Consider the following 19,918-nt stretch of genomic DNA (forward strand, 5'->3'; position numbering starts at 1 on the left):
TACACAGGTAGCCTTTGCCTTGTTTTAAAGTAGAGTTGTGCTTCCAGGAGGCCTCTAGGAGCAAGAATTGTTATAAAGTAATGTATGTACTCTCCACATTTCTTGTTTCAAAGTGAGCAGGGTATAAATAAAATAAAATAAAATAAAATAAAATAAAATAAACATGCTTCAAAACATACTGTCTAATTTGAGTGTATGGCATGCAGAAAATGAGCACATAAGTGCCTCCAGCCTGTGGGCTGCATGATACCTATCCATTGTTGTTGCTGTTGTTGTTGTGTGGCTTCAAATTGTTTTTGACTTATGTTTTTGACTTTATGTTTTAAAATTATTTTTGACCTGAGTGTGGATGTATTGAAGAATAGATGAAAGTCTCATGTGACATCACCTGACATGCACAAGCATGGGTAAAGGGAGAGAGTGGGAAGACTGTGGAAGGTTATTTCTCTCTTGTCAGTTGAATATGTTCCAAATGGGCTTAATGATATAGCAGATAGTTGGCTTCACTTCTTTAAGTCTTAGGGGCTCAACAGACAGCCCCAAAGGAGTGACTTCACTCCGCCCCTTTAGCGCCGGATCGGGGCCGCAGCAAGCGCACAGCCTCGATCTGGCGCTTTTCCAGCGCTAAAAAGAACAGCAAAATGCCACTCCTTTTAGCAATGGCAAAAAGGTGCCCTTGCCACCATGGTGGCAGTTTTTAAGTTCTTCTTTGGCGCAGCGTGTTTAAACACTGTGCCAAAGGAGCACCATGATGCCCCTGCCATGCAGTCAGGCACGTGGTGTGACACCAGCATTGGGCTGTGCAGCATGTGGATGCCACGCCCCCACTGTGTCCCAAGGTCGGCGTTAAATGTTGGTCTGTTTAGCCCAGGGGTAGGCAACCTTTTTGAGCCGGGGGCCAGGTTGCTGTCCCTCAGACAACTGGGGGGCCGAAGCCAGAAAAATAATTAAATAAATTTTTTTAAAAATTAAATATATAAATAAACCAGGACAAATGTAGGACAAAATTTTCAAATGGAAGACCCTTTTTTAAAAAAAATGGAGGACACATGAAAAAATTTGCTGATTTTTAAAAAAATGTTAATATAAATGCATGTTTCTGAGGCTTCTATAGGCAATTGCCCCCCAAAGGCCCCGGCGGCAATCGGCGGCAGGACTGGGCTGGGGCCGGTCCCAAGGCCTTGCCGGGCCACATCCGGCCCGCGGGCCGCAGGTTGCCTACCCCTGGTTTAGCCCCTCACTCCTACATTTCTACAAGTCAGGACTCAGCATAATGGCCCTGACCCCCAAGGAACATGGGCAATACTTTGTAACTTCTTACTGAATAATGCAATTGGGACACTGTGTCTGCTGAGGAAATATGGAGTCTAGTGGAAGAAAAACTTTATGTTGTAAGTATGTGAGAACTGAACTGTAAATAATGGTGAACAGATGCCTATCTGTCTGTATGTCCCATGGAGCCAAGGTGGCTGCTCCAGATTACATCAGGGCCCCTTGAAAGTGCTATCCTAGTTGCAGGCAATGAACATTCATTGTGCTTTTCCTGATCTGGAACAATGATGGATTTTTCTTTCATTCTTTCTTTAACAAAGGCGTGCATGCTAAATGAGAGACATTTTTAAAAAAGTTTTCTCCCACTGTGAAAACAGGAAGTTGAGGCAGTGTTAGCCTTGCAGTTTCTGTCAATATATAGATATATATATTCCTCAGTTTGTGCTGTCACACTTGCTACTGAGCTCAGTCATAACGTCCTATATAAAAGTATTCTGCAATTTTCTCTTGGCATCAACTTAGCACCTTTTCTCATATATCTAGGGGATAATTTGTTCTGAAATGAGTTTGTTTTATGTGAGTAAGAGAATTATGGCAGCTCAGAATAAAAGGACCTTTTTTGTGATGAAATCTGTGTCTTCATATTGTTGACTGTGGGGTCTGTTAGGTTTTTGTTCTGTCCTTCCATATGTATACCTGAAACTGCTCAGAGAGATGCAGAGATTTGAGTCTCATTTCAATCATCTATATACTGATGATGTTTAACTCTATTTTTCCTTCTCATCCAATTCCAAGAAAGCTGGTTTAGTTCTATGTGCGGCATCAGTAATAGACTGGATGAAGGTAAACAGACTGAAAAGCAGATCAAGAAAAATGTCCTTTTGGCTTAAGTCCAATTGCATCAGTAACCACAGTGCTCTTTGAACTCATCCTCTGCTCTTTCCCAATACCTCACTGTGCCATCCAACCTAGGAGTTTCATCTTCTAGCACTATCTCTTGTTTCAATTAAGATTATTTCATCAGAGTGTTTTCAAGATAAAAGGCTTCAGGAGCAGTGTACTATTGCCTTTTTTTTCTCTACACAGTACGAAAAAGTGTTAGCTGTGATGCCACTGTCGGTGTCTGTGAGAGATCTTCTGCCAGTGTCACTACTGTTGCTGGCAAATAGCTGTTTGGCACATTTAGTCTGGCTCCTCCACAAAAGCCTGCCTGAGATGGTACACCCTACCAGCAGCACTGCTTCTGTCAGCATAGCCTCGTGCCTCACAGGAGCATGCAGTCCACCACATAAAGATCCTTCTCTCCTTCTGACCACCATCTTGAGAGGGAGAGAGGCAGGCCAGCAACAACAGGCCTCGCCTGCAGAGACAAGGAGCCTTCCTTCCGACCACCATCTTGAGGGGGGGAGAGAGGCAGGCCAGCAACAACAGGCCTCGCCTGCAAAGACACACAGCCCTCCTTCCAACCACCATCTTGAGGGGGAGAGAGGCAGGCCAGCAACAACAGGCCTCGCCTGTAAAGACAAAGAGCCCTCCTTCCGACCACCATCTTGAGGGGGAGAGAGGCCTATGTGAGAGAGGCAATGAGCTGGACTTTCCCCTTTCCCTATTGTCATTCCCTTCTTCTTTTGACCATCCATTAAGAACCCAAGCCCTTCCTCCATTCCATCTGCCTTGGTCCAGGCCTTGGAGGTAGAGAAGAACTGCTTGACCTGATCTGCTTCCCCACCACCTCTCCCTTCTCCTTTTCTGTCGTGTCTTTTTAGATTGTAAGCCTGCGGGCAGGGAACCGTCTAAATAGTTGTATGTACAGCACTGTATAAATTTACAGCGCTTCATAAATAAAGGTTAATAATAATAATAATAATAAAGATAGTGCCAGGTGGGCTGTACTACCTAGTTGGGCTTAATTAAGGAATCTCTGTGAGGCCCTCTTGTTTTACTTTAACCTTAGTATGCCAGAAATCATTGGCGGGATACAGACGGGCAAAAAGGGGTGTGTTCATGACGTCATGAAGGTAGCCTTCAGACGGCCCTTACACGAATGCTGCCATGAACACGCCGCCCGCACACCCCAAGCGGGAAGAAGCGGCATTAAAAAGGTGCTGCTTTTCCCCGGTTCTCTTCTATATACTGCGCAGCTGCGCAGCTCCGTCTATAAGCTGCTGCACCGGTACGCCAGAATTGTTACGCCGCTAATTTAAGTTGCCCATTTAAAGGCTCCGAGTCAGCTGCGTCGCATAATGAGTCGGGGTCCTGGAACATGCGCAGTTTGCACCGAGGCTCTAATTAGAGCGTCAGATGCCATGCAGATGTGGAAGCTGCAGCACAGCTGCACTCTATTTTAATGCTTGTAACCCTAACCCTAACCCTAACCCTAGAGCAACATGTACGCATGCACTGCTAGAATTGGGGAAAGTTTGGAATTTAAAGTGAACCCCTACACACATTCCTGTGCCATTTTCACCTAACAATAAAAAAACCCTAAAACTTTAAATATTTACATATGTACAAGGGAGGTGATGGGGGATGGCAGGGGGACAGCGGTGGCAGCGGCGACAGCTGTGGCTGTGCATTGCAGATTCAGCAAGAGCGTGGGGACCAAAGGAGAGGAGGCATCCATGATGCTGGTGACACTACCAACGTGCAAGCGGACAAGGATGCCAACACCAGCTGATCACCAGCTGGCAGGAGACCACCATTGTTCTTGGGCAGGGCGAGGGAAAAAGTTTAAAGGGGCCTGGGCGCTTTAAATTTGCACATAGGCTTTCTGCCGCCGGTGCTGAGCGCCGCAGCTGTGCATCGCCAGCCAGCAAAAGAAAAAAAAAAGCCCCGTTTTTGGCCACCCGTGCAGAAGCTGCCTCTCTCTTTGCAGCGTCCTCCGAGGCGGCGGTATGGAAACTGCGGGTCAGAAACGGCCCCAGGTGAGGCGTCTTCACTGCCCCCCATGTGGAAGCCCCATACACCTGAGCCACGCCCCCGGGGCGGGCGGTCTGGAGGCTCCGTATTCAGCAGAATACACCTCCAAGACGTCTTCCCCTGCCCGTCTGTACCCCGCCATTGTCTCCTTCATACTGTCTGCCCATACTAGATTATAAGAATTCCTTGAGCACTTTGGAATATTCTAAAGAGCTTTCAAATCCTTCTTCATAGAACCCAATGCACAGTAAATATCACATGGTTCACCCATCACATCATCAAATACTTAGTACAGTGGGCCCTCCCCTTATGTGGGAATCTGTTCCGGATCCCTCTGCATAAGGGGAAATCAGTGTGTGCTGGAGCCTCATTGGAAGTAATGGGGCTTGTGTGCGTGGCGCGCAGGTGCCAAAGACGTGCATCCCATTATTTCTTCCAGGGCACAAGAGGGGCTCTTCTGGCGCAGCTTTCAACGTACGCTGAAAGCTGCGAATGGCACTCTTGCGTAAAACACAGGCACACGGTATCTTCTTTCAACTTTTCCCTCTGCTCTTAGTCTAAATGTTTATTGCTAGGTTTGCACTATCTTGCTGCTTTGTACACCCTGACAGAGATTCAGATCTTGTAAAGTACCTCTTGCCTCCAATGATTGCATCCGTTTCATTAGGGTTCCCACCTACATTGGGAGTCCATTTGCTTATCTTAAGAGCTGTATGAGGGGATCTTATCAGCAAACATGCATTTGTTGGGTCTTGGTTATCTAGCCTCTTACAGTGAGGTACATGATTTCTTAAAGCTGTGAGCTCTATTTCAGTGGTTTTTCCTGCCATTAGGCCAAGCTTAGAGCAGAGGTATTGTGACAAGTTTATATAGGATCTTGAGTGAAGTGCTCACACTAAGGCCCAAAACAGATGGGCCACAAAAAGTGACTTTTGGCTGCTTCAGGGGTATGATGTGCAGCCGATGCATGCCCCTGATGCTGCAAGAAGCCACTCTGAGGCTACCTAAGGTGGCCGGAAGCCACCAGCCTAAGGAGTGGCAAAAAGCCGCTCCTTGCTAGCAGCTCCTTTGGGACTGCTGTGGCAGCTCACTTCAGAAGCAGGCCATCCCCAGGGGGTTGATTGTGGCTGGAGTGGCTAGAAGCCGTTCCAAGTGGCCCATGTGCTTCGCCCCTCAGTATCCTTGCCTTGCCTTGCCTATTTTACTAAGTTCCCTTGCTCCTGAAAGTGTTTGTTATTTTCTTCAGATAGTTCTGAAACAGAATAGCTCTAAATTGGTAAGGGAGTCAGCCAAGGCTGCATTTTATCACTCTACTTGTTCAACCTGTGTGCAGAAAATAACATATGAAGAGCAGGTTTTGACTTAGAAGATGGAGGGGTGAAGATAAAAGGAAGGAACATTAATGATCTAAGATATGCAGATGATGTGACATTACTAGCAGAGAACACCATAGATATGGAACAATTGCTAAGGAGGGTCAAGGAAGAAAGTGCAAATGCAGGCTTGCTACTGAACATAGTAGAATAGAAAGAGAGGAGGACTGCACTCCAGATGGCTAGAGTTAATTAAGGAAGACATGGGCATGAAACTACAAGATTTAGGCAGAACAGTTGAAAACAGAGGATCTTGGAGACATCTCATCCACAGAGTCACCATGAGTTGAGGTTGACTCGAGGGTACTTAATAACATCAAGAAGGGAGATTTTTTTTTTTAGAAAAAAAAGCTCTTCATTGCAAATTCTGTTTTTGAACTGTGTTCTGGGATCCCTGATAAAGGCTTTGCAGGCAACCAGATTTCCAGTTATCACCTGTAGGACCATTTTTGAATGGTATTAAAGACTTCAATGTATTGTGGACTCAAGTGATTATCTATTCATATGATGAAGTACTAGGATAGCCTCTGCTTTATTTGAGTTTCAAAATAAATAAAAATAAAAATGGCTTTGTTCTCCTTAGGTTGAAATTAAGTAACATACTTTCTCTCCCTTTATTTCTTTTTCCCGATACTGCTCTAAATAAGAGTGAATGACTGATGACTCTCCAGATGTTGGTGGAGTGAAATTCTCATCAGTTCTAACCAGTGTGTTCAAATTCTCCACTATCTGGAGAGCCAGTTGTTGTTCACTCCTGCTTTAAACCTATTTATTTCCCCCTTCACATGACACACTCTGTGCTGTGGAACTTCTTCTGTTGTGATTAATCTTAGAAGGATCCCCCTTCTTCCCAAATAGTTTCCCACTCGTTGTTTGATGAACCATAATTCTCATCTTTTCCTTCTGTTGCTCTGCTTTTGTTGGGAAAAGTCTACTGATCCATGAGTACAGATTGGTATGCTAATCTGTCATTTCTCCCTCCTCTGAAAAATTATGGTAGAGTAAAACTTGCATTACTCTTTCTTAATCTTTGTGAGTTTATTTCTCAACTTTGGCACAGTGCATAATCTGCCGAGTACGTGCCATGCCTCTGGAAAGGTTCCCAATGTTTTCTGATTTGTTGGATACACATGAGAGTTCATGTGCATGTCTGAACAAGGATCTATAACATCACTTAATAATTTCTTCTTATTTCTTTTAAAGCAGCAGGCTGGTTGCTTTACATTCATTTTTGCCAAAACGGCTTTCAGCTTTTAGCATCTGGTTTTTATTGATGCTGTTATACAAACTGTGTGCTTGGGGTCTAAAAAGAGGGGCTGATCCAAAGATCTATAAAATAAAGGAAAATAACCACCTGCACTATTCTACAACTTCTTAAAGAGTTAGCCAGTGTTGTAATAGGAAGGGTCTGTTGTAATTCTCATAGTTCTGCTTATCCAAGACATTACACAAACAGAATATCATATATAAACTTAGTTTTATTGTTCTCACACAACACACCGGTGCAAGGATTTCAATCTTCTGTAAGAAGAAGGGCACTCTTAGATGCAATCCATTGTAAGTGAATTGAGTTTATAATAGAAAAGTTTGTCTAACAGCAAGAGTGTTACCTTCTGTTGTTAAAAATGGCGAAACAAGTAAGAGGACATCGAAAAGCATAGAGATTCTGTAAAAATGTTCCCAGTTGACTTCTATTCAAAATGGGAAATAGATTCAGTAAGTTTCAGGAAGACAGCCTTGATATTTTCTCACTGACTTATCAACACATATGTTTGCCCTATAATGTTACAGAGATAGAAAACTTCCAATCTATGGACTAGATTTGTCCCACGATATGTCTGCAACCTTGTCCACAAGCCTTCTTCTCAGATAGGGCTAATTTTATCTCCGTGACAAGATGTTGCCCACTGCAAATCTTTTTTCTCTGATTAGTGTAAATAGACTTTCCTGTCTCCCCCCCCAAAAAACATGATGATGTTTTTAATAAGTCTCTACTGGGGAAAGAGTTTTGAGGAGGGTTTTGTATCTTTATCTATATGAGAATTTTTATATCTATGTGTACAAGCTGCAGATGGGATCCATCTATAAATGTAGCCCTGCTACTGGGATATGGATTGACTGCCCACCATCAATATGTCAGCATGGTTTTGCCTGAAGACAATTTAGCTTTTGAGTTAAGAAAAATTTGCCATACCTAAGATAGAGGAACTTTTTGCAAAAGCTAGAATTCTCTTGAAATCTCAAACCAAGTAATTGAAACTCAGACTGAATACCTTCCCCTGACACCAAGCTTCCTAACAAAGGCAGTAGAATTATAATCCTCTGTTGCTGATTACTGTCTCTAGGCACTGCCAATTTAAGAAGTGTTTCATTCATCTGCTGCACTTGTCCTGACATGCATTAATAACATATATTACTATACAAATGAAATGAAAATGATCTATTTGTGAGGACAGAAATATTAATGGTCTTTGTCTCTTCACTTGCAGCTTTTGCGAGAACTGAAGCACCCTAATGTGATTGCATTGCAGAAGGTTTTCCTTTCTCATAGTGACAGAAAGGTGTGGCTGCTATTTGATTATGCTGAACATGATTTGTGGGTAAGTTTTTACTTTAATAATAATGGTTTACATTTCCTGGTTGTTCAAAAGGGGGCTCTAGAACTGTATACTAAGAAAAAGCAACCACTCTTAATCCTGAAGTCAGAATAAATTATAAATCTTTGCCCTTTTTAAGTGGTGGCTTCATTTATATAGCTGGAAAATAGAAACCTACCTTGCATGCCCCAGAGACTCATTTATTCAGTTGTGTTATGAAGGCTCCTTTCTCTGAGATACATCCAGTCTATTTTTGTAAGTGAAAAATGCCAAAAGGTTTCCAGATTTCTTCTTTTCATTCATCAGGACTTGAAATGTCCCAACCCAGCCTTTTTAAAAAATGAGAACTGAGATTACTGTGGCATTGCTCAGGTAGTTTGAATTCACATTGGCCTTTTCTGCACTCTGTGATGTTTTCACGTGAATGCAAATTTTGTGACATGCATGTAATACAAGAAGAAATCCCATTTTCCCCATTTTTGCTCTGGAATGAAGGGCCTGTTGTTAAAGAATAATTCCATTTTAAATCAACTCTTTTTTTGAAATGAAAAAGCTTCTTTCCTCTTCCCTTATGCAGCTTTTAATGCCAGTTTTGTCACTGTTTACCAGGTTTTTACTCTTGCTTCAATAATCATGACATATTGACACAACATGAGAGAAGATTGAGATTGGTGACTGGTATCCTCAGATTTTTTCCCTTGACTGGGACACATTTTAGCTTTTGGGAGTATGTGAGGAGACCGAGATCTGTAGGCAGCATCTGGGAAAGGATTAAGTCCAGAGTTTGGAAAATATTGGGGTCATTCCCACTTGCAGTTTAAAGCACATCAAGATTTGTGCCAGCCCTGATACTTAAATCAAATTGAAAAGGCCCTTTTTCCCCATTATAATGGGGATTTTTTTCTTACCCCATTTAAACCACTTCTGGTTTTGTCGTCCCCACTTGTGCCACTTTAAAATTGATGATGAACCGTCTAACTAAAAGATTGTATGTACAGCGCTGTGTAAATTTACAGCGCTTTATAAATAAAGGTTAATAATAATAATAATAATAATAATGAGGAGGAGGAGGAGGAGGAGGAGGATTGCCATTGCTACGGAGGGTAACCAGGGGGTCCTCCTTGGTCCTCCATGCCCCCTTTCCCCATCCAGGAGCCATTCCCCAGAAGGTCCTCCCTTGGGGGAAGCTCTTTTTCTGGCTGCATCCACACTGGAGAAATAATCCTGCTTGGCACCACTTTAACTGCCCTGGCTCAAGGCTATGGAATTCTGGGAGCTGGAGTATGTTGTGGATCCAAGTGCATGCCGGAGCAGAAGGATCCCAAAGGACTTGGGCTGTCACTGCTCCAGCGCTCGGGGGCTCCCCAATGGAAGAGGAGGCAGTGTCTGCTTCCAGCGCCCGGAGGCTAGTACGGCTGGTGGAAGGGACCCAGGAGGAGGAGGAGGAGGACAGGGGACATAGTTTTTTTAAAAAAAGTAAAATTAATTAAAATTCTCCTGGGGGAGGCATCCTCCATTTGGCCCCCGGGGGGAACATGGGGGATCCTGGGATGCTCTCCTCAGGGCTCTGGGAGGCTGGGGCTCTCCCAGGGAGCGGCAGACCCGATGCTCAACTGGGAGGAGCAGCATGGGCCCCGGAGAGAGGCCCATGCCTGGCACAGGAGCCCCAACTGCCCTCCGGACCCCCAAGGAGTGTAGTTGCAAAATTGATTAATCTATCATTTAAAAAAAGTACAAAGGCAGCACTGACCCGGGGGGGGGGGGGATGGTGGAGCTGTCAAAAACAGATAAGGGGTGGTAAACACTCCTCTGCTATTTTCCCCTCCCCTCAGAAATAATCGATTCTGAGCTGGCATTCCCACTTATTTGCCTCACTTCAAAATTGGTTCTTCCAAAAAGTACTGCAAAAAATGTACTATCAAGTAACCCTGGGTTATTTGTGCTTGCCCCGCTTCTTTCCTCCTGGAATTGATCCAATGAGGATCAGAAGTGGTTTCAAATGGGAACTAGAGTTGTTTGATTTGAATCCTGCTTCGCAGCAAACTGCAATGGGAATGGGCCCATTATTTTCTGGACTACAACTCCCCAAAGCCCCAAGCCAACATGGCCACTGGTGGTTGCTTTTCTGACCACTGACTTCCCAACTCCATCACTGTGATGCAATTTATGTGGGCCCAGAAGCTACTTTAATTAAAACAACAGAAGCTTCAAAAGATAACAGCACAAATTTTTGTAACTCATGTAGTTTGACGTCAAAACGTATTTTATAAATTCAGAGTTTGAAAGGCACTCTTCTGTGTAGTGTGGCAGATGTAGTAAAAAAGAGCATTTTCAGATATTGTATTCAACCTGGGATGTTATATGTGCCATCATTTTATATTCCTGAATTGTTGTATGTAGTACAAAAGTCAAACATTTGCTTTTAATCGTTTCATGATAGGTTACCTATGGAAATATTGTTATATCTTCTGTGTTGCATGATCACATGAAAATATACTGAATTGGTACTACACTAACATGAACATTAGATTTGCCTGTGACAAATTTCTGTATTGCTTACAATGATAAGGGTGATGAAAACCCATTATGAAAATCATGAGTAAGTTTACTGCTAAAGAAAATATATACCCATAATGTTCAAAGTAAAAAAAAAACACACCAAAAACTTGGATCAAAATGATATACACTTGTGAGACCTCATGCTATTGCATGTACCATATAATTTAATTTGGTAGACTTGTTCTTACAGATTTACTAATTTGCACCCACTTACTTTTGAAGTTTTCCTCATCAAAGCTAATTATATAAAGAATGAATGTACACTTCATAGCTGAAAAATGTCATAGTTTCATTATGAATAACTTCATTTTATATTCATACATGCTCTACATCAATTGAGTTTGCTTGCTTTTTAAGAACAACCACAAAGCAATGTTTTGGTGGTAAAATAAATATGTTTAAATATCCAGTTTTCAGATCTTGCTCTTCTAATACTGCTTGCACTGTTTAAAAGATGCCATATGACCAACATTTTTGGGGGGGAGGCTGCTTGTTGGCTGCCTGTTGTGTAGTCTTAATGCAAGTTGCATTTATTTAACTATTATATGTGTTGTCTAGTTTTTTGTGTCTCTTTCCATGCAATACACCATAACCTTATTACTCTCCTAGGTTGTGTCGTCACCAACAGATTTCATATAAACACTTTCAGTATTTGCATGCATTTGTCCTTTGAATTGTTTGTGTTGCACTTCTTGATTTTCTTTAATTAAATATGCATCTCATTAAAGAGGTACAAGCATTTTTGTACAGTTGTCACAGACTAATGCTTTGTTGCAATGTTGAGCTGCATCCACACTGCAGAATTAATGCTGACTCAGTGCTATGGAATTTTGGGGTTTGTAGTTTTGTGAGATATTTAGCCTTCTCTGTCAGAGAACCCTGGTGCCACAACAAACTACAAATCCCAGTATTCTATAGAATGGAGCCATGACAGTTAAAGCAGTGTCAAACTGCATTAATTCTGTGGTGTGGCAGCGGCCCTGGAGAGATAATTTGGCATGATATAATCCCATGCTTTTCCACAAATGTGTGTAACACAGACTGTGTGGATGGGGCCATTGCATTGCTTCCTTTACTCATAAACGTTTTCTCTTTCTTGGCAATGTGATTTTTTTTTTTTTTTTTTTTTTTTTTTTTTTGTGGAAAAGCAGTCACATAATTGGACCTGCCTCCTTGGTTGCTTTATCTATATGTACCTGGATCAGCATTGGACTGCTCTGCATAAAGAACATCCTTTACTAGTGAACAATATAAATTGGCACAGAATGTTATGCTATGCTCCTTGCTGTCTCCTACTGTAGCCCTTCAGCTTCACCAGTATAGCCTTTCTTGTCCTTTTTATTTGGCATGGTACCACCTAATAATCTGGATTCCAGAATCTGGCAACTCCCAAGATCCTAGATCCACTGACTTTGTTATCCCTCTATCCCTCCCATCTCTATCCCTGCCCTCACAGTATGAAATATTTGAAGGTCTATAGGGAAATAGGTGCAGTTGCACATGTCCAGCTTTTAGGAACCATGCTGTTCTAGAAAGGGGGAGTTCAGGGTTATGGGGGAAATTTGGGGCTAATGAATGACTTAACTGATGAAATGAAGTGTGAAAAGAAGGTTGCTGTAGGCATAGCCCTAAACATTTTTATACCATCTAGGTTTTTGAGCCCTGGAAGCTTTTCTGAAAAATGTTTGTTTCATTCGGAGTTTCTAAAAGTGGGCGATGGCCAAAACTTTATCCCCTACCTTTTGAATAACACCCCTTTGTCATTTATCCTAAAACATCCATCCATTCTTACCCATTGTGTTTTTGCTCACTCCCAACTTTGTCTCTTTCCATGCTGCCTCTTATACTTGGAACAGCCTCCCAATCAACGTATGTAAAGTTCCTTCACTCTCCTCCTTCAAAAACCAGCTTTAAAATCCACATGTTTCGGGACACATTTCGTTTATGAAGACAACTTACATTCTTAGTGTAATACTGCCTTGCATGTTCTGTGCTAAAAATTGTGTGTATCAATTGATGATTTCAGGATGGAGAAAATGATAGTCTGGGCTATTTTGTACAGGTCATACTGGCAGCTGTCATAGTTGCATTTGGAATAATGAACTATTAATTTAGAAGCCCAGGTTTAAATCTCTAATCAACTACAAAATCTCAGTGGTTAATTTTGGGTTAGTCAGCATTTCTTAACTTCAACCTCACAAGGAGGAGGAGAACCATGTATGCCGCTCTAAGCTTCTTGGCAAAAAGGCAGGATATCGATGTGACATACTTATTTGTATAACAAATTAAAGCAGTCATAAACCAGGTGAGGTATATAAATGTTCTAATCCAGTGCAAAGGCGAGATAAAGTTGGGCTCATAAATTTTACCAGGAGTAAATAATAAAAAATGTAAATATTTTAGGGTTGAATCCATGAATAGATAAGGTCCCTTGCTCAGTTGGGCTCTCCTGACTCCTTTCTATACAGCAGCCCCTAAAGCCAGTGTTGAGGGTTAAAGACCTCTCTGAAACAGCATAAGCTAGGGGGCAGTGGGCTCAAGCTGGATAGAGAAATCAGGAGAATATGGCTGATTTATGCAAGCAGGCATTCTTGTCTGCACCTCCATTTGAGCCAATAGGGCTTGAGTATGCAAAAGATATCCATGCCAAAGCCCAAGTTGTGCTTTGATACAAATTGGGAAAGAGGAGGGTCTGGGGACCGCAGTAGGGAGGAAGAATCCCTCCCCACTGCAGGTTCATATGGGAAGAGATGATCCTTCCGATATCTGGGACCCAAGCTGTTTAGAGCTGTATAGGTCATAAACAATACTTTGAATTGTGCCCAGAAATGAACCAACAGTCAGTGGCTCAGTGATAATAAGAGTCATATAGTCCCTGTAACCAACTCCTGTTAACAAACTGGATGCATCTCTTTGCAGTAGCTGAAGTTTTCAAACATTCCTTAAATATAGCCCCACACAGAGCACATTATAGTAATCCAGCAGTAGTTTGAGCATTGGACTACGACTACTATGGAGATTAGGGTTTGTTTCCCGGCTATGAAACCCACTGGATGACCTTGGGCAAGTCACACACTCATAGCCTGAGAGGATGGCAATGACAAAGCCCCTCAGAACAAATCCTGCCAAGAAAATCCCATGATAGGGTCACCATAAGTCAGAAACAACTTGAAGGCACACAACACATGCACAGACACACAGGATGTAAGTAAAACATTTATCATTGTGGCCAAGTCAAATAGCCAAAGAACAATTGTAGTTGGCATACTAGTTTTAATTGTTTTCAGTCTTCCCTCCATTCTCGTGAACTTGGGAATCCATATCCCTTGAATGTCTGCAGGAGGTGAACGGAGGGGTTAAAATGGGACGCGGAACGGATCCCCCACGAAAACTGAGAGGGACTGTATATGCACTGCTAAATCACTCCTGTAACCTGAGAATCCCAAGTTCAGTGTTGAGTCTAGAAATACCCTCAGACTGTAAATCTTGAGTTTTCAGAGGGAGTGTTCAGCGTAGGCTAAGGTTCAGTTCCTATTTCCTAATCTGCCTAATCAGGAACACCTCTTGTTATGTCTGGATTAAACTTCAGTTTGTTCACTCTCAACCAGTTCTTGGGCTGAGATGGAAAGGAGAGATAGAATGTGCTACTGAAAGTGTGGAAGCCTTCACATTTGATTTGGTGGTATCCTGCCTGTAATATTAATAAATTCTGTCACATTTTCTTTCAGGAAATAAATATTTCTACAGTTTTTAAATGGATACGAAGACAGCAATATTTTAATAATTTTTTTTTTCAAGAAACAAGACTAGGAAGTCACTCACTGGGAGACATTTAGGCAGTGTATACATGTATTAACTGTTTTTCTATCTTTATGATGATTGCATACTAGAGTAAATGAAGAAAAACTTAATTAGGCATATTTTGAATTATCAATACTGTGATCTATATTTTCTTGGTACTTAAGGTTTTCTGGTCTACTGAACAGGTTACATGAATACTAAGTCCTTAATTCATATTTTAAACTAAGGGACATTCTGTGCTGAGCACTTACCAGGCTAAAAACAGATTTAATAAGTAGTCCTATGTTTTGAAGATATTCAAAAGAATTATGATTGGTTTAAGATAGTAGTGCAGAAATGCAGTATATTGCTTAGGGATTCCCCCCCAGGATTCCTCTCCTTCATGGTCTTTTTCTCATGAAAAGTGTGCAATTATGGTTCACTTTTTAATAGTCATTTCTGCTACTTAAACACTAAATGTGAGGGATGTGGAAAATTTACTTTCTTGCTCTAAAACCCCCAGACTCCCTCAGCCATATCATGGCCATAGTGCTGGAGGATTCTGTGAGCTATAGGCCAAAAAGTAGCTTTTCCAAACATGAGTTCATGCCTTTCCCCCTGAAAAATCATATTCCTAATCCTAAATAAACAGAATTCTGAGTAGGCTTCTCTAAGTCTAGTGCGAATGTAATGATGACTCCTTGAAAATAATTGTTTGCAAGTCAGACTCAAATTGGCACTTTATTTCCTGTATCTTATTCTTTCTTTGGCACAAATTTTACTGTCCATTTTCTTGTTAGGTTTAATACGTGTTTCGTTGTTGTTGTATGGGTTATGGATAGTCACCAGAATAATTTAAAAAGTCTGCAGACCTTGGTTAAGAGAAAAGATGGTTGACCTTGGTGCATATACAGTATAATTCATATCCTTGAATAAAAACTGACAAAAGAAGGATGGATTTCTGTGGCAGATAGGAAAAAGAAGGACACCAACTGGTTATTCCTGAGACCTGTTCTTATTGTGCCATGAGGCTTCCAGTGTGTATGGACTGGAGCTCAGTGATTAGAGAAAGACGCTTTGCGCATGACTAGACTTTCCTCTCTTTAACATTCCATGTATTACAAGGTTTGAGGCTAATCCATAACAATCCGTGGCTCAGATTCAGTCCCCTTTTTCTGTTGGAGTTGGATGATGCCAACAAAGTAAATTCTGCCCTAGATCTCCAGGAATATCATGCTTTATTATCTCTCATCCCAGATTGCTCTTTAATTTTCTGCCTTACCAAAAAGAGTCTCCTTCCTTAGAAACCAAACTTCAGTTTGGAAGGAAACCTTTAAAAATCTATTAAATGCAGAGTAGCTAGAGAGAAGGAAGTCTGGATTGAGCTAAAGGTGAAATTATTTCATTTATTACTAGCACCTGTCTCAGCCCACATCTATGTTCCTATTTTCCTCATTATCAATAATTTTTCAATGCTCCCTAATAACTGATAAATAATCAAGCAGAGAATTCCAAATCTTTCTCCCCCTACATTCAAGATGTAATGTAAACAAAACCACACGTACACATTTGTCAAGTTTGGATATTAGATTTAAGTTGAAGTCCTTGGAATTCTTAAGCACAGCTCTCCAGACTCCATTACTTCTAGTAAAAAAAAAAAGAGAAGAAAGGAATAAAAGGGGGAAAGAGGGAGACTAATGCCAAATTATTATGAAATTCCTTTAAAGCTGTGGGGCAATTGCATGGAAATTGGAAAACTGTCAGTAAGAAGCAAATCTTAACATGAAATCCATTACAGACCAAGCAGTTTCATAGTCATGTACATTGAAAGTTCAATGTCCTTTGGTTATTTTTCAAAAAGATTACTTTAAAAAGCATTTTAAAAAGAACATATTGCCTGCCATTTTAGATTCCAAAACTAAAAGCCATTTAATTCTTACAGCACCATTGTGTGAGAACTTTATTTTTACAAGATACTTTCATGTCTGTGCTCTTTTTATTTCCAGCATATTATCAAGTTCCACCGTGCCTCAAAAGCAAACAAAAAACCCATGCAGTTGCCAAGATCCATGGTCAAATCACTACTTTATCAGATTCTTGATGGAATCCATTATCTCCATGCAAACTGGGTGCTTCACAGAGACTTAGTAAGTGCTTTGACTTTTAATTGTTTAAATAGTTTGGATTATATTTGAGTTTTAGGGAAGTTGAATAAAAGTAGAAAATTCATCTTGTGAATTGCTTAATCCCTTTCTGTTGTTGATAAATACTCTTTAAGAGTTTTAAAGGTGAAAGTAAATTTTGTGTTGCCATTCTTTTTTAAAACTTCTGCATAGATCAGATATCCCTATCCAGTAAACAGAGACAGATAGATATTATAAATAGTCAGTTACCACTTTGTACTGAAAGAGAAGGTAGCCAATGTGATGACCAATGTGTGTATTTTTAATAGTGAGTTGCTGTTTTTCTGGAATTTCCTCTTAATATGGGAAATCATTTCTTAGAAGCACACAAACTGGTCTTGTAATTCTGTCACCAGTTTAAATGACCTTTGAATAATGTCAAGAAAACAGTATAAGAAACAGTGTCTGCTACAAGATGACAGATGCACCCACATCATTGTAAGATTAATAGTTATGGTAGCTACTTTTCCATGGAAGTAAAAAAGAGGCAGATATATGCAAGATGCAGGCTGCATGCCTCTAGGTCCTTTTTGTAAAGTGCAAGTGCTCCCCAAAATTTAAATATTTTTTAAAAACTGATATTCCCGTTTCTTGGCAAAATACAGCAGCTAACCACTAAATGTAATCTATTGAGAAAGGAATAATGTTGTGCTGTATCCACACTGCAGAAATAATCCAGTTTATTCATAAAGTAGAATCATAGAATCGTAGAGTTGGAAGAGACCACAAGGGCCATCCAATCCAACCCCCTGCCATGCAGGAAATCTCAATCAAAGCATACCCGACAGATGGCCATCCAGCCTCTGTTTGAAGACTTCCGAGGAAGGAGACTCCACTACACTCCGAGGGAGTTTGTTCCACTGTCAAACAGCCCTTACTGTCAGGAAGTTCCTCCTAATGTTGAGGTGGAATCTCTTTTCCTGCAGCTTGCATCCGTTGTTCTGGGTCCTGTTCTCTGGAGCAGCAGAAAACAAGCTTGCTCCCTCCTCAATATGATATCCCTTCAAATATTTAAACAGGGTTATCATATCACCGCTTAACCTTCTCTGCTCCAGGCTAAACATCCCCAGCTCATAGGGCATGGTTTCCAGACCCTTCACCATTTTAGTCACCTTCCTTTGGACAAGCTCCAGTTTCTCAATGTCCTTTTTGAATTGTGGTGCCCAGAACTGGACACAGTATTCCAGGTGGGGCCTGACCAAAGCAGAATATAGTGGCACTATTACTTCTCTTGATCTAGACGCTATACTTTTATTGATGCAGCCTAAAATTACATTGGCCTTTTTAGCTGCCACATCACACTGTTGACTCATGTTCAACTTATGGTCTACTTGGACTCATAGATCCCTTTCACATGTAGTCTTGATCAGCCAGGTGTCCCCCATCCTATATCTCTGCATTTTATTTTCTGCCCTAAGCGCAGTACCATACATTTCTCCGTGTTGAATTTCATTTTGTTAGCTTTGGCCCAGTTTTCTTAGTCTATCCAGGTCATTTTGAATTTTGATCCTGTCCTCTGGAGTATTAGCTATTTCTCCTAATTTGGTGTCATCTGCAAATTTGATGAGTATGCCCCCAATTCTGTCATCCAAGTCATTGATAAAGATGTTGAATAGCACTGGGCCCAGGACAGAGCCTTGTGGGACCCCACTGGTCACTTCTCTTCAGGATGAAAAGGAGCCATTGTTGAGCACCCTTTGGGTTTGGCCAGTCAACCAATGACTAATCCATGTAACAGTTACCTTGTGTAGCCCACATTTTACAAGCTTGTTTGCAAGAATGTCATGGGAAACCTTGTCAAAAGCCTTACTGAAATCAAGATATACTATATCCACAGCATTTCATTCATCTACCAAGCTGGTAATTTTATCAAAGAAAGATCTCAGATTTGTCTGTCATGACTTGTTTCTCTGAAATCCACGTTGACTTTTTGTGATTGTGGAATTGCCATCTAGATGTTGACAGACTCTCTGTTTAATGATCTGCTCTAGAATCTTTCCTGGTATTGATGTCAGCCTAACTGGACGATAATTGTTGGGATCCTCTTTTTTTCCCTTTTTGAAGATGGGGATAAACCATAGCAGTTAATCCATTTTAACTGTCATAGTTCAATGCTATGGAATCCTGGGATTTGTCATTTATCGTGACACCAGAACTCTCTGATAAAGATAACTATCTCACAAAACTACAGATCCCAGAATTCCATACCATTGAACCGTGACAGTTAAAGTGGTGTCATATTGCATTATTTCTGCATTGCAGATGCAGCCTAAGATCATTCAAGACAATTCTTGTATCTTTATGGTTCACTGATAAAATAAATATAAATGTAAATGTAAATATAAATTAAGAATCAACATGAATTCGACCTAAACAGTTAGGAAATCAAGATGGTTAAAGAGTTCCTGTACCTTGGATCAAACATTGATCAGAATGGAGACTGCAGCCAAGAAATCAGAAGAAGACTAGGAATGGGAAGGGCACTCATGAAGGAACTAGACAATATTTTGAAGTGTAAAGATATACCACTGAGCTCTTAAGATTAGAGTAGTCCAAGCCATCATATTCCCCAACACCATGTGATGTGAGAGCTGGATAGTGAAAAAACCTGATAAGAAGAAAATTAACTGACTTGAGATGTGGTGCTGGAGAATAGTGCTAAGGATACTGTGGGTAGCCTGGAAGCCAAGATGATCAAATTGAGGTGGTCTTACTTTGGCCACATCATGAGAAGGCATTACTCATTAGAAAAGACAATAATATTCAGATAATTATAAGATAGTAGAAACAGAGGAAGACCACATGCCAGATGGATAGATTCAATCAGGGAGGTTAACAGGAATTTTTCAGGACCTAAACAGAACAGTGGAGGACAAGGGTATCTTGAAGATGCCTCATTTACAGGGTTCTCATATTCTCATGAACTGAGGTTGACTTGAAGGCAGTTAACAACAAATTACAAATCTCCAGTAGTCTTACATTCAAAGTCCTTGCAATGTCTTTCTGCCTAGAGGGTTTTGCATGAAAGCCTCTTTGATTATGTTGTGTTTTTCCATGAAATTAAGGTTTTAGATTTATTGTGTAACTTAAAAGTTGAATATAGTTCTGCATTTTATTACCTTTGTATATTGACTAACTTTCTTGTAGAGCCACCCCATCACATGAGTTCATTGGGTGGATCACAAAACAAATTTATCCCCTAGACATAGCCACATTTATATGGGTCTAGTTCCTA

At 41.0% G+C, this 19,918-nt stretch overlaps 1 protein-coding gene across 4 annotated transcripts in view; it reads left to right on the top strand.

The window, feature by feature from the left end:
* Positions 1–19,918, top strand: part of CDK19 (cyclin dependent kinase 19) — a 140,794-nt gene that overhangs the window by 58,556 nt on the left and 62,320 nt on the right. For 3 of the 4 annotated variants that reach the window (XM_089530570.1, XM_089530567.1, XM_089530568.1), the window contains exons 3-4: positions 8,054–8,164; positions 16,507–16,647. In XM_089530570.1, the coding sequence (XP_089386696.1) occupies positions 8,054–8,164; positions 16,507–16,647 (252 nt within the window). The remainder of the gene's footprint in view (positions 1–8,053; positions 8,165–16,506; positions 16,648–19,918) is intronic. The other variant, XM_089530569.1, reaches the window with a different exon arrangement.

This window comes from Sceloporus occidentalis, unplaced genomic scaffold (assembly GCF_023333645.1).
Source record: "Sceloporus occidentalis isolate IW3139 unplaced genomic scaffold, rSceOcc1.0.p SCAF_6, whole genome shotgun sequence".
Lineage (NCBI taxonomy): Eukaryota > Metazoa > Chordata > Lepidosauria > Squamata > Phrynosomatidae > Sceloporus > Sceloporus occidentalis.